Genomic DNA, 18,179 nt, shown 5'->3' with positions numbered 1-18,179 from the left:
AGTAGAAGAGGCAGGAATATATTTCTCAGTCACAGGAAGCTAGTATTTTAGGAAGCTAGTCCTGATACCAAGACCAAAATAATAGCTAAAAGAAAAATGCCGACTATTTTCTTGTGCATTTAGATATAAGAGATCAGGGAGATTGCTCAAAGAGCAGTGCCTCTCATATTCAAGGCCATTAATTCATCACTGCACACCCCCCAGTCACCAACTAGCACTGCCAGGGTTGTCCTGTACCAAAAAATCATTAGTATGACCTCTTTAAAATTAACAAGTGAATATACATGCAGATTCACCAATAGAATGTTAGTTAATGTTATTTAAGTGTTATTTAAATGTGTATGCAATGAGTAAGTGGGCTTATTTCAGAGTGGTTTTTTTTTTTTTGCTTTTAGGGTCACACCCAGCAATGCACAGGGGCTACTCCTGGCTCTGTACTCAGGAATTGCTCCTGTTGGGGGACCATATGGGATGCTGGGAATCGAACCCGAGTCAGCCGAGTGCAAGGCAAACACCCTACCCGCTGTCTATCACTCTAGCCCCAGACACATAAGTGTTTTTTGATATTAGAAAATTATTAAGGGCAATCCATAATGTTTTCAGGCAAAAGAAGAAAGATTGCATTGGTCAGGGTGAGAGAAGATTTAACAAACTTTAAAATGGGAACAGAGGGGAGCTTTCTTAATTTTATGGAGTACTTACAAAAAACATGCTGCTAACATAACACTTATCAGTAAAACACTGATTGTGTTTCTACTAAAATAGAAAATAAGGCTAGGATATTCACTCTTACAACTTAATGCAGCAAAATTAATAATCATTGTCATTACAATTGTGCCCCTTCAGCCCAAAATGAAATACTTAAATGGAATACTTAAATAGTAACAAAACATATATATAATTTTTCCCTAAATCGTAAAAAATTATGATAAAAATATCAAAGGAGAGACAACCATGTTCATGAGCTAGAAAACTGAACAGAAAGAGCCAAGATCTCTGTTTTCTCTAAATTGATTTAGGTATAGGTTTAATGAAAATCCTACCAAAATCCCAACAAAATTTTGGTAAAGATACACTAGATTTTTTTGGTCTTATAGAAAGACTGTTTTTTTTAATTGTATTGAATCACCATGAGATAGTTACAAGCTTTCATGTTTGGGTTACAATCACACAATGATCAAAAACCCATCCCTCCACCAGTGCACATTCCCCACCACCAATATCCCCAGTACACTCCCACTTTTCCCATTCCCCCTGCCTCCATGGCAGACAATATTCTCCATACTCTCTCTACTTTTGGGCATTATGGCTTACAACACAGGCACTGAGAGGTCATCATGTTTGGTCCATTATCTACTTTCAGCACACATTTCCCATCCCAACTGATTCCTCCAGCCATCATTTTCTGATCCTCTGATTCCTCCAGCCATCATTTTCTTAGCGATCCCTTCTCTATTCCATCTACCTTTTCCTCTTTGCTCATGAAGCAGGCTTCCAGCTATGGGGCAATCCTCCTGGCCCTTGTATCTACTGTCCTTGGGTGTGAGCCTCATGTGATGTTATTCTATACTCCACAAATGAGTGCAGTCCTTCTATGTCTGTCTCTCTTTCGGACTCATTTCACTTAGCATGATACTCTCCATGTCTGTCCATTTATAAGCAAATTTCCTGACTTCATCTCTCCTAACAGCTGCATAGTATTCCATTGTGTAGATGTACCAAAATTTCTTTAACCAGTCATCTGTTCTAGGGCACTTTTTTAAAAGTATAGCAAAGTGGAAAGAATCAGTGTACCCAGGTACAAGACATATTATATAGTTAGAACAATACTATGCTGTTTGTGAAGATAGACATATAGATAAAAAGAGTAAAATATAAAATGTAGAAAGACCCCTACATGTATATGTAAAATCAGTTTAATGGGGAAAGATAGTTTGTTCAATAATTGAAAATTTATAAACTTCTCCCTTACCTATAAGTTTGTGTCTGTGAGTTTTAGCCAAGTCTCGTGTTACAAATGAATTCAAAATTAGTCACAAACTTAAATGTAGGTCGTAAAATAGAACATTTAGAAACTAGAATAAAATGAGAAGAAATTTCACAAATGCTTAAAATTCATCAAAGAAGCCTTAGACTTGATGACATTTCCTTTCAGTTAATGGAAAAACTGATCTACTGGACTTCATCAAAATTCAAATGTTTACAGAAAACATGGATAAGAGAATGAAAATAAAATCTGGAGAAAGATATTTGCAAATAGCATATTCATCTGGGGACTAGTATCTAGATTATATAAGCAGCTCTCAAAATTCAACAGTAAAAAAGCAAACTAATTAGAAAATGGGTAATAACCATTTCACCAAAGAGGATATACAGATGTCAAATAAATGCACACACACATGAAAAAGATTCAACATTTCTCATTAGGGAAATGTCTCAAATTACACCCAAATTAAAACCACAATTAGATATCATGGCACACTTACCAGAACGAGTAAAATAAAATAAAAAACATAGTGACAACATCAAATACTAGTAAGGACCCAGAGAGATTGGATCGCTCTTACACTGCTCATGGGAAAAAATTGTGCAGCTATTTTGGAAAACAACTTAGAAGTTTATTAGAAAAATAAATATGAAACTACCATATGACCTAGCAGTTATACTCCTGGGTTTGTATTCCAGAGAAGTGAATACTCAGATTGACACAAAATTCTGTGCTTGAATGTTTCCAGCAGCTTTTTTTTTTTGAATAACCATGTGGAAAGTTACAAAGTTCTCAGACTTATGTCTCAGTGATATAATATTCAAACACCCATCCCTTCACCAGTGTCCATATTCCACCACCAAAAACCCCAGTATACCTCCCGCCCCCGCCCTCCCATCCCCAACTGCATAACTGATTAATTTCACTTTATTTTCTCTTTACCTTGATTACATTCCATATTTCAACACAAAACTCACTACTGTTGTTGGAGTTTCCCCCCAAGAAAGACAGCCCTACTGCCAAGGAAGCATTTGATAATTAGTTTTCCATTGCTGAGAATGAAGAGATATTTAGACCCACTGCTCCAAGTACATAACCCTTTTTTTCCCCTTTTTCTTTTTCCTTTTTTTTTTCCCTCATCCCCCTTCCCGTGCCTCATAGTATGGTGGACGCCATGTCGTGTTTCTCCCCGAAAATGGGAAACAACCAGGAAAGAGGGATATTTCCTCTTCTCGGCTTTAACTATCATCCAAAACTAGAAACAACAAAGATGTCCTTCATCAAATAAATGGTTAAGTAACTGTGATCTATCTGGGCCATGGGGTAGTGTTTTGCAGTAAGCGGAAGCAAACTATTGCTACACACAGCTCAGGCGAATCACCAGAAACATGTGGCTACCAAAAGTCAACCATAGAAGTATTTCATATTAAAATTCTACTTATTTAACAGTCTTAGAAAGGCAAAAGTATAATAACCACCCAAAGGAACAGAGAATCAATTTGGGTTTTCATTTGTCAGAGGAGTTGGATAGGAAGGATGCGGTGAGTACAAGGGGCTGCAGTGGGTCTCCGTAGTAGAGCAGGTGCCTTGCATGCTGCCATCTTGTCCATCCCTGGCACCACCTGCTTCCCACCCCGGCACTTACCCACTCTGATTAGGAAGCCCCCAGGCTAAACCACAGTAGCTCTTTCTTTACTCTTCTCATGGTTCTTGATCACAAATGGTTGTCACCATCATTGCCTATTTGTCTGCCCACTTTCAGCAGCTGTTGCTCTCATTGTCTGCTTTGTGATTTCCTCTTTATTTAGCCCCTGAATTTCTCTGAATTCCCTCTCCATTCAGCCCCATATTAGGGACTTGCCAAGACATGAGAATAACTCCTCTTCATTTAGCCCCTGAAGAGGGACTTGCCAAAACATAGAAAATAACTTTTTTCTGGTATAAGCATAACAATATTTCATTGAGGAAATGCTGGCTTGCTTCACAGAGTAAGTCTGAGGCCTATAAGGTTTCCGCTTTGGATGTCTGTCACCACACTACTCACCAGGACACTGATAACCCTCCGCCAGTTTGCTGGATGGACCCCTCCACCCTTTGCTCCTCCAGCTCATATCTTCAGTTCTGTTGCCAGAATTCAAGGGCTTGTTTTTGCCTTGTTTCATCAGTTTATGTACTTTGTTTCCTTATGTTATACACGCAAATGAAATCCTCTGGAATTTGTCCATTTTGCCATCTGAATTAAATTTTTAAATATGGAATGAGACAATAATTTCCAGGTGCCAAGATTTTCTCAAAAGAAAATAAAATCATTATTATGCAATACCTTTATTTTATGCAAAACTGCACTGCAAAACGCTAGGGTGGTTTAAGATGGATTCTGAATACCCCAGACCTATATTTTTTTCTTCCTTTTGTCTTTTTCTGGTTCCTCTCCTCCTTTCTCCCCACACTCCTTCTCCATTCAAAAACTCCAGACTCTGAGCAGGGTATGAAAATGAAAATATGAAAATAGAGAGGCCTTGCCAGCCTCTTCTTCCTACCCCTACTTCCGGTATGTCCTTTAAAAAAAAACAACTAAGTTCTTGGGGAAAATATGATTCATAGTTTACATCTGGTCAGTTCTGTATTACCTCATTCAGAGACACATCAGGGGTAGCTCTACTCTTCCCCACAATTAAACAGCATACTTTGGGAAGTAAAGTTTTCAAAAGATCTCTATATAACACATGTTTCTTTTTTCTAATAAAATAAAATTGAACTAGAAGTTGAGGCATATATCAAAGGGCTTTGTATGTGGAGGTCTGAAGTTCAATTCCTGGCACTGCAGGAATCCCGTAGCACCACTGAGTAGTCCATGTGAATTCCCAGAGACTGAAGTGACCCAGGGGTTCCCCCAGTGTCCCTCACCTGGGCAGGACTGCGCTGCAGGCCCAAGTATTTAACTGTCCAGTGCAGTTGGCTGAGTATCGCTGGGAGTGGTTCCCAGTCTCCTGAGCATTGGCTTGGTAGGCTCAAAGGAAAAGAAATATAGTTCAGACCTCAAAGTTCTACTGGCATTTTTATTGCTTCTCTGAAGTTTATAGATTAACTTAGGGAAAATTACCATTTTTTGATGTCAGGTTTGCTCTCTACTGGAATAGTCATTTTTTGTTACAGGGATTTTATCTATTTTGTTTAGTGTTGTATTTCCAAAGTCTAAACCACGGCATTATATATAATTTCTCGGTTTTTCACTGAGTAAATGAATGAAACACCTTTTCATTGTTTTGATTTTATTTTTACTCCTTTTTATTGTAGTTAAGGTAACATGGTTAAAATAGTGTTAACATTCATGCTTTTGATGTTCCAACTTATACTTGCCTCCACCACTCCAAAATGCCAAAGACCCTTTTTCATGTTCTCAAGTTTTCTTCCTATAGATATCACACAATTTTCTTTGAATTATTTTATAGTAAATATTTTTGCTATTGCAAATAGCCATTTTCTATAATAACTTCTGGTTTCCATCATTAGTCTGTATAAGGGCTATGGTTTTTACATATTAATTATACACCTATGTGATTAAAGTTTCTTGTTAGCAGTAATTTTTTCATAATACTCTTGGTTTTGCTAAAACTCATTAGTTTTCTTAAAATCTGAAGTTCAGTAGTTAAGAATATAGAATTATGTATACAAAGAAAAATAAAATCCTATTATGTCAGTAAAATGTTTGTTGGTTATGTTGAATGATTCTTGGTACAGAAGTAAATCTGTGGGTCTCTTATTAAGGTCATTAAATATAGTGAGTAAGAAAAATGTCGACTCCAAAACCTTTTATTACTTTCCAGTTAGGCATCATCTCTTCCCCGTACTACATGCTAACTTCCAGAGACTACAGTCTTTGTTACCCAGTCCTCCTTAACTGAAAGGAATATTTGCAATTTAAATTACAAGAAAAGAAATTGTCAGTACATATTAAGCGGCTCAAGTCCCACTCTTTAACTGCAAAGCTTTGTTCAGTAAACCTTGATATGTAAGTGAACTCATGCAAATGAATGCATCTGTCTTCATTTCTCTTTGCTATTAGATCATTATGCAAACATTAAATACCAAAAGAGACATGCAATGATTGATGAGTCTAGTGGACAAAGCAGGTTAGCAGAAAGCAAACTCTAAGAAACACTTTCCTCTCCAGGCTGCTGCTTTTCTCTACCCTGCATCAGGAAAACCATAAAAGATGTCGTCAATTCTGCAGGGACGAGATACTAATTGGCAGTTTTTTCTTGTGATTCAGCGCATTCTCTTGCAACAATATTTTTTTACTCCTGAGTTTTGCCTAATTTAGATTCCTGCTTGGGACTGTTCTGCTCAGCTAATCCTGATCGATAATCCAGACAGATTGGACAGAAGACAGAATTGTGAAGTAGATGTGGTGTTTGCAACATCAAACCTTCAGTTGACATTGTTTCTGAGACTGTCTACTCCCTGTCTCTCTTCTCTGTCACACACACTGTGCCATCGTGGTCTGTGACCGCTCTAATTCGACTGGAAGCTGCTGCGATGCCTCCACACCCCTCCCCTTCCCTTTATTCTTGTTGCCCTTGTTGCTATCTCCAGAAGTCACGTACTGGGCTAAAGGTTGCCAGAGGTTAAACACTTACACTGGTGTCAGAGATCACATGGCAGTGCCATGGGCATCACACTCAGGAGTGTGAGGTGGTGCCAGGAATCACACTCTGCCTCACACCTCAGAGGTATGGGCGCTATCTCTGAGCTACATCCCTGAGCCCAAGATTCTGTAACTTTGTCCATTTTGAACTTTGTTGACTGACTCATAATAAGCACTCAGTAAATGTTAGAATCAATGAATGCATAAATACTCAATTAACTGGTGCATGAATATTTTCTCTCATGTTATTAAATAGCTATTAAGGAAATAATTGCGATTTTTTTACAAGACGAAATGGACTCATACCTGGATTAGAGGTAGCCAAGATAAATTTATTTGTTCATGGAGGACAATGGAAGCTGAAAAACTGGCTTTTCTAGACGGTTGGGCTTTAGGCAGAAGCTTGGGAAGAAGGATCTGGGTTCCTCCTGGAAAAACCTGTATTACCCACATCCCATCAGACTGCTCCAGCTCCCTGCTGTCCCATTTTATGCAGGAAGTATGTTCTCATGCCTAAATTTGAGTGAGGTTTTATGAATTGAAACATTTTCTTAATGACTGTAGGATTACTATGTCATAGTTCCTTTGTCATAGTTCCTTTTATGTGCATTTCTGATTCGCCTTTCAGATTGGCCCTAAAGAAACTACTTCTACCTCTTCACATAAAGATATATAATCTTATTTTTAAATATAAAGGACCACTTTAAATATTTGAAGATTATGCAAATCTGTGGAGGACATTCTGATTCTGTGGGATGAATATACATCTATTACATAATTTTGATTGCTTTAGTTATTAACTTAATTTTTAAAAAATTTATGCATAGATGTCTGCCAAGGAGGACTACTAGATATTGGTTGTTAAGTTGTTCTCTTCAAATATTATTTGAACCTATGTATTTCTTTTTTTTTATGTAGGCATACTGCTATTTACTCAGCCATTGATTAAGCTGATTGAATTGGTCATGAACTCCACTGAACCAGTGTATTTCTTTTAGTTTTTCATTTTTGAGTTGCACCAGGCGACACTCTGAGGTTACTCCTGGCTCTGCACTCAGGAATTACTCCTGGCAGTGCTTCACCATATGGGAAGCCAGGGATTGAACCCAAGCAGGCCACATGCAAGGCAAAGACCCTACAAGCTGTACCACTGCTTCAGCCCCTAAACCAATGCTTTTTTTTTTTTGGCTTTTTGAGTCACACCCGGCAATGCTCAGGTGTTACTCCTGGCTCATGCACTCAGGAATTATTCCTGGTGGTTCTCAGGGGACCATAGAGGATGCTATGAATCAAACCTGGGTTGGTGCGTGCAAGGCAAATGCCCTACCCGCTGTGCTAGCACTCCAGCCCCCCAATGTATTTCTTACGGACTGCACTGGGAGTTGAGGCACATGTAAAATGGGGACCCTGATCGGCTTTTTTTGCAAACACGTCTGGTAAATCATGCAAAAGGCACTGTGCTTTTGTGCACGTGACAAGAAATTTGATTCTTGAATTCAATCATGATTTGGTCTCTCATCTGAATGTAGTAAACAAGGCTGACATCCCTTGCACTCACAGACTCTGCCTGGGTTTCTGCAACCATGGACAGTAACAGCTCTGGACTCCATGGTGTGAAACCAGGAAGAGGAGGCTTACAGGGAGGGCCTGCTGGCCCATAGGTTACCAGGAACTGGCAACCTTAAAAGCCAGGCCAGAAAAACACACAGCCAGACTGAGAAGAAACACCACCTTCTTCCCAGGGCTCCTTCCCCACCAGCCCTGTTCTCCCCCCACGCTGAGCGATCATTTTCTCCCCTCGCATGATTTTGCTCATTCGTTTTCTAGTGGGATAGCTTGTGGTAACAACAGTTAGAAAACTTTTATGCTACACATGCTACATATTCATGCAGGTTTATTTATTTATTTATTGCTTTTCGGGTCTCACCCGGAGATGCACTCCTGGCTCTGCACTCAGGAATCACTCTTGGCAGTGCTCAGGGAACCACATGGGATGCTGGGAATTGAACGTGCATTATCTGCGTGCAAGACAAACGCCCTACCCACTGGGCTACCGCTCCAGCCCTCATGCAGATTTTTGAAACAGCCATTGATTCAGTGACATGGCATCATGGAAGGAACAGAGATGTGCACATCATCTTTCTGTTGTTTGGACTTTGAGAGGCCTCTCTTGGATTTTTTTATATTCTAAAAGTTTATAAAAGTATAAAAGTTCCAATTTTGATAAGTAGAGAAGCAGATTTATGACTGTTACTGGGAACTTCTGAGGCCCAACCCTGACTTACCATATTATGACTTATTCTGTAAGGTATCTAAAGAATTGTATAAATCATTGTAATTTTTATTTATTAGTTCTTTAAATAATTTTTTAGCTTGTGTAACCCTTCCTCTTGTTGTTATTGTTTCAAAGATGGTTGTGGTACTGACCAGTGGTGATACATGTGGCTTTGTTACTTGCTGGGGTTGCACACTTTACTGATTGAGCTCATGCACACTCTTTGTACTGTTTTCCAGGGACATCACAGATGAGTTGTGCTGCGCACAAGAGCGTGCACTCCTTGGCAACTCTGGGGGTCCAACCGCAGAGCTGCCAGGACCATGCTTGGTGCATGTGGGCTAAAAAATGAATGTTAGTCTCAAACTTACAAGGCAGGTGTTTTTGCCATGGCAACATCTCCTGGGCCACTACTGTACTTTCTTTTTTGGGATCAAAAACCAAACAGGTAGTGTCAATAATATTTGTCTGAAACCTGTCAACATCTCTCCTCTGTGTCACTTGAGTTCTGCTGCTGAAATGTTCCATGAGCTTGGAGTCAGCTGCTGCCCTAGTACATTTGAGTTATCATTTAAAATTCTGTGCTCGACCCTTATCTTTCAATTTCCAATTGTTCCTTTTGAAGTTTACAAGGAAAGAAAGAGAGAAAGTCACTTGAGACTGGCAGAAAATGTGGGTGACTATTAGCATCTGTACCTAAGCTATGTCAGACTATTTATTGCAAACCCAGAGTGAACTGCCCCACTGGTATCCATTTTAATATCCGGTATTGAAAGATCGGCCTCAGCCTTCTCTGAATGCACATCCTTATGACATATTTTGCAAGTGGCAATGGAAAAGAGGTCACAGATTGTTTCTCATCAAAGTGGAGAGTTTATAGGAGTCCTTGCTCATACACAAAAATATTGGTTCCTTGGCTCTTATTTCATAAGGCAAATGCTTTTTTTTTTCCAACAGAGGAATTCAAGGGCTGCACTGTCGTCGAGTTGATGAAGAAGGAAGGCACGACACTTGGGCTCACAGTGTCAGGAGGAATTGATAAGGATGGCAAACCCAGAGTCTCCAATCTGCGGCAAGGAGGGATCGCTGCGAGGTAACCGTGTACCAGGGAAATGTGGGCAAGGGACACAGGGTGTAATTAATTCAAAAATTAAAGCGCCATCAGAAAAGGTCACGATAAATAAATGGCAGCTGCCATCTGCCAGGCCCAGGCACTTCGGGGGTCCCTTTCAGATGCCTGGCTTTCCTAGTCTGTGCCAGAGCCATGGGGGAGAATCTTGTCAGCTCAGGAGTAACCGGTCCCCTTCTAAGATTTTAATTGTAAAACACCTGTCTGGATCTGGTTCCCAGAGGTGCTGCTAAGCAGCAGACAGGCTGCTGGGGGAATGAGACCCTCCAGTCATCTAAATGAGGAGCAGAGGACCCCTGTTGTGTGCGGGGGGCGGGGGTGGTGGAACTGCCTGCCGAGACAGTGTAGGAGGCCAACTCCAAGATTCTAAGTTAAAAATTTTCCCTTGTCTGAATACTATGTACCTGTTAGGAGAGATGAAGTCATGAAATTTGCTATAAATGAAAAGTATCATGCAAAGTGAAATGAGTCCGAAAGAGAGGGACAGACATAGAAGGACTGCACTCATTTGTGGAGTATAGAATAACATCACATGAGGCTGACACCCAAGGACAGTAGATACAGGGGCCAAGAGTTGCCCCATAGCTGGAAGCCTGTTTCATGAGTGGAGGGGAGAAGGCAGATGGAATAGAGAAGGGATCACTAAGAAAATGATGGCTGGAGTTGGGATGGGAGATGCATGCCGAAAGTAGATAATGGACCAAACATGATGACCTCTCAGTGTCTGTGTTGCAAGCTATAATGCCCAAAAGTAGAGAGAATGGGTAATATTGTCTGCCATGGAGGCAGAGGGAGGGTGGGGAAGGGGAGAGGGTATACCGGGGATATTGGTGGTGGGGAATGTGCACTGGTGGAAGGATGGGTGTTTGATCATTGTGTGACTGTAACCCAAACATGAAAGCTTGTAACTATCTCACAGTGATTCAATAAAATTTTAAAAAATGTTTCCTTGTCCATAGCTTCTGTACTTTTCATCTTGGAGAGCTTTTTCTCAAGATAGATGGTTTCCAGAAAGGACCAGCAGTCTTAGAGGAGGAGGTCCTTTGTCCTGGTTCTCAGGACCTACAGCTCATTCTGGTTATTTCAAAGACAAGATGTCCTGGCTGCCAGGTGGGAGTGGGCTTGCTTTAGATGTACATTTGCAATCCACCCCCCAGAAAGAGGGTGCAACAGGGGCTGGAGCGATAGCACAGCAGGTAGGGCATTTGCCTTGCATACAGCCAACTTGGGTCTGATTCCCAGCATCACATATGGTTCCCTGAGCACCACCAGGAGTAATTTCTGAGTGCAGAGCCAGGAGTAACCCCTGTGCATCATCAGATGTGACCCAAAAAGCCAGAAAAAAAAGGAGAGCGCAACAGATAAAGGGAGACGAATGCATTTTTTTTGTTTGTATTTTGGGCCATACCTGGTGATGTTCAGAGTTTACTCCTGGCTCTGTGCTCAGGAATTACTTCTGGAGGTGCTCAGGGGACAATATGAGATGCCCAGAATAGAACCTGGTTGTACATGTACAAGGCAAGCACCCTACCCACTCTACTATTGCTCTGGCTCCTGAATGCGTTTTTAATTCTGGATCCCAATTCTTGTCCACATCAGTCCACATGAGTTACAAAGTTCTTGCCTTATAAAGGGTCCTCTGAAAGAGTTATTCCTTTTGGTGGTCAACCTGTATGTAGAGTTCATGAGCAGAAGGCTATTATCACTCTGTGGTCTGAGGTTATTATGTATAAAAAGTCAACACCAGCACCTTTGTCTCCTTCCTGAGGTCTCGTAAGAGGTGTTTCCCCATACTTCTGGCCTCTTCTGTTTGTTTAGCTCTTCTGGCTAATCTGTGATGCAAGGGGGTCCCTCTCTAGAACACCTTCCAGTGGAACCTCTACAGCAAGTCTGAATGGGGTGGAAATACCATTCTTGGTCTCATGGATGCTATAATTAAAACTAGTGGTGTACTGTATATATATTTTTAAAATATTTTATTTGTGAATCACCATGAGGTACAGTTACAGACTTATAAACTTTCGTGCTTGCGTTTCAGTCATTAAATGCTCAAGTACCCATCTCTCCACCAGTACTCACTCAGTGTATATTTTTAACTGAGCTATTACCAAAAAGTTTAACAAATGTGTCAGTCGTCATTCAAGAGTCATTGTTTAAGTCAGCATTTCTCAACAGGGGATCCTATGACAGACCTTAGTCCCCAGAATATTCCAAGGGGGAGGGCCTTGAGGGACAGGTGAAAATCATGTTAATATGGGACCACTGTATAAGAATAGGGTATCAGCTGATTGGATGAGGGTGTGGGGAATTGTCATAATAAAGAAACAAGGTCAGGAGGTGGCCAGGGTCAGAAATGGCTGAAAATTATTGGTTTAAACTGCTATCATCTTATAGTAAATAAACTAAAATAATTATAATACATTCCTACCCTAAGAGGGTTTGTAGCATTAAAAAAATGTGAAAAATTGGGGCATAACGATAACATGGCCAAAGACTAAAATGCAGCCATAAGTGGTTTTTTTAAAAAAAATTTAATTGAATCACAATTATATACACAGTTACAAAGTTGTTCATGATTGGGTTTTAGTCATATAATGGTCCAACATCTGTCCCTTCACCAGTGCACATTTCCCAGCACCAATGGCCCTAGTTTCCCTCCGCTGCCACCTGCCTTCTATGACAGGCACTTTTCTTCTCTCTCTCTCTCTATATATATATATGTATATATACACATATACATATATATGTATGTATGTATGTACTGTCATCCCGTTGTTCATCGATTTGCTAGAGTGGGCAACATTCATTCCTGTAGCATGCTAGTGTAGCCTGATGGCATATTGGGGGCTCTTTCAGGATCAGGGGAATGAGGACAGTCATTGTACTGTTTTTGGCATATTGAGTATGCCACGGGTAACTTGCCAGTCTCTGCCATGTGAGCAGGATACTCTTGGTAGCTTGCTGGGCTCTCCAAGAGGCTTTGGGGGCGGCCTCTAATCGCCTTTACAGGTGTTCCCATCTATCAAATGTAAGCTTTTGGTCGACTGGCATGTTGTAATGATCTGCACACTGACAAACACACACCTGCCTGCGTCTCTGAGCAGCACCTGGGACATCTGCAGCCTCAGGTTGATCTCTTTGAGGTTGATGGAGTGCGCCCAGAAGTTGTTGAGCAACTGGCAGAGCAGGACCATGTACACACACACATATGTGTGTACATATATATCCTTTTGTATATATATGTGTGTGTACATATATATCCTGTATGTATATATATGTACATATATATGTGTGTGTATATATACATATATATAGCCTTTTGGTTTTCAATACAGATAACAAGAGGTTATCAGGTATATCCTTATATGCTTTTATCTACTTCCAATACTCAGTTCCTGTCCAAAATGATCATTTCCAACCACTATTTTCATGTTAATCCCTTCTGTATTCTAACTGCCCTTCACCCCCACACACACTCTTGTGGCAAGCTTCCAACCGGTGGCCAGTCCTCCTAGCTCCTGTTTACCCTGGCCTTGGATATTAGCCTCATAACATATATACACATATACAATATATACATATATAATGTATAAATATATAATATATAGATATTTATATATCTCACAAATGGATGCAGTCATTCTATATCTGTCCCTCCCCTTCTGACTCATTTCACTCAGCATGATGCTCTCCACATCCATCCACTTATAAGCAAATTTCATGACTTCATTCTTCCTAACAGCAGCTATAAGTGTTGCCACAGAGTCTCGGGTAATTAAATTGCTATGTGTGTTTAAACACCTGATCTGAGAGTGACAGCGGGTATTGCAGACGGAAGCAGATCAGGCAGGATTAGGAGCTAGACTTAGATCAGAAAAACAAATAAGGTGGTTCTATTTGAGGAGAAAATATTTTTGAAGGGCCTTATCAGTGATATGAATTTTAATAGTTATCATTGGTCTTGCACTCTTGCCTAAGCATTTGACTAAAGGCCCCAAGCTGACCCAAGTTCTCCCATGGAAGAGAGCCGGGTAGGTCAGAGCCCAATACCTGTGCTGGAATTTCTTCTTCACCAGTACTTTTGTTTTATCAGTAAATAAAAGCAAAGTCAGCTTGTCCCTTGGCCTTGAACAAACTCCCAGGGATACTGAAAGCTGTGAAATGTCCAGAAGTCAGGCAACCAGAATAGGAGGGAATAAGGAGAGAGAGAGTATCGTGGTGTTCCAGGATCTGGGTCATCTGCACCCAAAGAATCAGCACTTTATGGGCAGTGCAACTAAAAACAGTTGCCTCGTTACTTTATTTTATGGTGCTCTTTAAAAATAAAAGAGTCAAAGGGTTAGGAAGAAATCAGAGACAGCTACTGACCCAAAGCAAGAGTTCCAAAATCTGATAGTCAGCTTGAATGAAAAAGATCTAGTCTCCATCCGCCCGGGGTTTTCTTTTGCCTCTAAGAGACTGACTCTGTCCTAGGAGGCAGTGACTTCTGTCAGCCATCCTGCCCCCAGATTTATGTGCTTATTCGTGAAGAGAAGCAGACAGGCTAGTCATGTGGATCTGCAGCGAGGCTGGGCCAGCTGAAATATTCTCTGTTTTACAGAAGTGATCAGCTTGATGTGGGGGACTATATCAAAGCCGTGAATGGGATCAACCTGGCCAAATTTCGCCATGATGAGATCATCAGCTTGCTGAAGAATGTCGGGGAAAGAGTGGTTCTTGAAGTTGAGTATGAGCTGCCTCCTGTCTGTAAGTAGTCACTGTTAAGGGTGGAAGAGCAATGCCATGTTTCTCCCGAAGCAAAGCAATTATTAGAATAGATGACCTTAGAGTCTACTCAGGAAGTGTTAAAAAGGACTTAGATAGCAATGAAATTATATTGGTCTCCTGTTCCATTAAGATGAATAGGGAGACTGGAGCAGTAGCACAGCGGGTAGGGCGTTTGCCTTGCATGCCACCAACCCGGGTTCGATTCCCAGCACCCCATATGATCCCCTGAGCACTGCCAGGAGTAACCCCTGTGCAGAGCCAGGTGTGACCCAAAAAGAAAAAAAAGGTGAATATGGTATTGATCACTTAAGCTATTTAAATATGCAGTCAACATGTTATAAGTTCTGTGCATTATGAATCATACAGACTTTGTGAACTTCCTGATCAAGCCTACAGGAAACAGTTTTTCCCATAGGATATTATGCTGATTGTTTTATAATTCTTAATTTCTGTAACGTGGGAATATATCAGGATCCATTATTGTCAGGTAATAATGACAACAGGAGTAATTTTATAAGAAACTTGATATATTAATTCCTCATTATAGGAATGTCAGTAGAGCAAAGCTAAAATTTGGTATCAAAGACCCAGGCTCACATTCCTGCTCCCACTTTTTATTAGCTCCACTCCTTTGAGGATTCCATGTCTCACTTCTTAAATCTAGAAAATGGGGATAATATTATTTCCTACTCATAGATCTATTAAGGACTAAACGACTTCATATTTGTAAAGCACCTGGGGATGTATAGATACAAACAACATCTGGTGCTATACAATTTTTGCTAAATAATGAATGCACAAATGAGGCTAGAGAGATAATACTGGAGGGTATGGTGCTTCCTTTGCATATGGGATAGGATGTCCTTGAAGACATTTTCTTCTATGAAGTAGTTCACATGGATGCTGCCATGGGCAAGTTATTTGTTCTTCTTGTTAACACTCATATTGGTAAGTAACAGTTGGTAATCATTAGTTCATCATGGCCTGACTGAATTTTTGTTATATTCTAGCCACCACTAGCTACTAGGAGCTTGGGAGCCCAGTAAAGTTTACGTTACATTAGAAATGACAGAAAATTAAAGTAAAACTACATACATAGTATGAAGACCATGGGCCATGGCTGCTATGTGGACCAGGAAGTAGAACAAAGAGAGAGATTGAGGGTGTTGGGGTGAGGATGGGTTTAAATTTGAAATAGGGTAGTTCAAAACCACTTCACTGAGGAATGGCTTGAGTCAGTGACTCTAGGATGTGAGGAAGTTGGGACTTCTGGGGGAAGAGGGTTCCAGGAAGAAACATCAGCTGCTAGTTGGTTAAAAATCAGGAAAGCATCTTGGATTGTCCTAGAAGCTCTGAGGCAGAGTAACTGGAGCCCAGTAAACTAGAGGAATAGAGGGATAACAGCTGGTCAAGAATGTCCAGAGTAAAGATGTCCTTGAAGACCTTTGGAAGAACCTGACAGTTCTACTAGGACTGATACAGAAAGGCATTGTCTACTTTGGGACAGAGGAGTGACACGATCTGGTTGATGTTTTCAAAGGTTGCCTCTTGTCACTGGGCTGCGGGAGGCAAGGGTAGCAGCTGAGCTGTCAGGTAAGGAGCTATTGAAGAGATCTGGGTGAGACATGGTCAATGCAGATGGTCAGAAGCAAATGCATTCCTCAGTAATTCCTGAGTGCAGAGCCAGGAGTAACCCCTGTGTATCGCCGGGTGTGACCCAAAAACCAAAAAAAAAAAAAAGGAATCACTCTTGGTGCTCACAACACTGTATGTGGTGCTGACTTGGCAGCATGTAAGGCAAAGCTTTAACACCTGTACTATCTCTGTGGCTCCAGCAAATCATCCTTAACATAAATGTAACACAAAAAATTTTAGTGGCGATTTTATAATAAAATCAACTTAATTCTGTGTTCAGAAACCTTGCTACAGCATTTTTTCACACTCAGCAAGGGTGACCAGTAAACACAGAGGGTTAAGATCTTGTTAAATGTCAACTAAATTATAACTAGTAAATGCCAAGTTTTGCCCTTTTCTAGTCTTATGACTTTGGGCATATTATTTAAGTTTTTTGAGCCTTAGAGTTCTCAATTGTAAAATGAGTATAATAAATGCTAATTTTTTGTAAAAATTCAATTATCAAACTGGAATGATAATGCAAGGGACTGAAGTATATTCTTTCCATGCAGAAGTCCTGAATTCAATCTCCAGCATCACATGGGGCAGAACACTAGGATTGACCCCTGAACACTGAACCAAGGGTTAGCCCCTGAGCACCAGTAGGAAAACACTAAAAGGCTCCAAAAGAAAACCACTAAAAAAACTGAATGCTGTGTTCACATGAAATATGTATATAATTGTCATATATTTGCAACTTATGTATTAGTAAATTAGTAATTATTATTATTCCACTGGGCTGAAGCAATAGCTCAGTGGGTAAGACATTTTTGCCTTGCATGTGGCCGACCCGGGTTCGATTCCTTCACCCCTCTCAGAGAGCCCAGCAAGCTACCGAGAGCCTGGAAAGATATCTGTGGCATATTTGATATGCCACAAACATTGACAACAAGTCTCACAATGGAGATGCAAATTGATGAGCAACTGGATAACAGTGATACAGTGATTATTCCACTGAAAATATTGTTTTCTTAAATTTTTTTAAATTTTATTTTATTAGTGAATCACCGTGAGACAAAGTTACAGACTTACAGGTTTTCATGCTTACGTTTCAGTCATACAATGATCGAGTGCCCATCCCTCCACCAGTGCCCATTTTTCATCACCAATGGTACCAGCATCCCTCCCACCACCCCCACCCTGTCCCCTTCACCCCACCCTGTCTCTGTGGCAGGGCATTCCCATTTGCTCACTCTCTTTTTGGGTGTTGTGGTTTGCTACAGAGGTATTAAGTAGGCATCTTGTTCAGTCTATAGTCTATTTTCAGCCTGTATCTTCCATCCCTAGTGGGCCCGCCTAGCACCCTTTGCTTGGTGATCCCTTCTCTATCAGAGCTGCTTCGTCACCTAGCATGTGAGGTCAGCTTCCAAGCTGTGGAGTACTCCTCTTGATACTTGTCTCTACTATTCTTGGGTGTTAGTCTCCCATTCTGTTTGCTTTGAATAATATCTAAAATCATTTCTCAAGAGTTAAGAGAAGCCAGTTATCTCAGGCTAATACTTTGCATATTTTTTCATTCCACTGAGGTATGAGTATCAATGACATGATTGATACTCTTCCTAAAAGGTACAGAGAGCTATACCTTATTCTCAAGCATGGCTTTCAAGTATGCCAGCAGCAGAGACATCAGTGTCCTGTGTGACATAGAATCGGAGGCTTCTGGGGCTGGAGAGATAGTACAAGGGTTAAAGTGTTGCCT

The 18,179-nt window shown here is 40.6% G+C and overlaps 1 protein-coding gene across 13 annotated transcripts in view; it reads left to right on the top strand.

Moving 5' to 3' along the window:
• GRIP1 (glutamate receptor interacting protein 1) overlaps positions 1–18,179 on the top strand; it is a 752,587-nt gene that overhangs the window by 564,766 nt on the left and 169,642 nt on the right. For all 13 annotated transcript variants that reach the window (XM_055118021.1, XM_055118025.1, XM_055118019.1 and 10 more), the window contains 2 exons: positions 9,868–10,003; positions 14,640–14,785. In XM_055118021.1, the coding sequence (XP_054973996.1) occupies positions 9,868–10,003; positions 14,640–14,785 (282 nt within the window). The remainder of the gene's footprint in view (positions 1–9,867; positions 10,004–14,639; positions 14,786–18,179) is intronic.

This window comes from Sorex araneus, chromosome 10 (assembly GCF_027595985.1).
Source record: "Sorex araneus isolate mSorAra2 chromosome 10, mSorAra2.pri, whole genome shotgun sequence".
NCBI classification, from domain to species: Eukaryota; Metazoa; Chordata; class Mammalia; order Eulipotyphla; family Soricidae; genus Sorex; species Sorex araneus.
The sequence above is the reverse complement of the archived record's forward strand: the minus strand, read 5'-3'. Positions and strand labels throughout refer to the sequence as shown.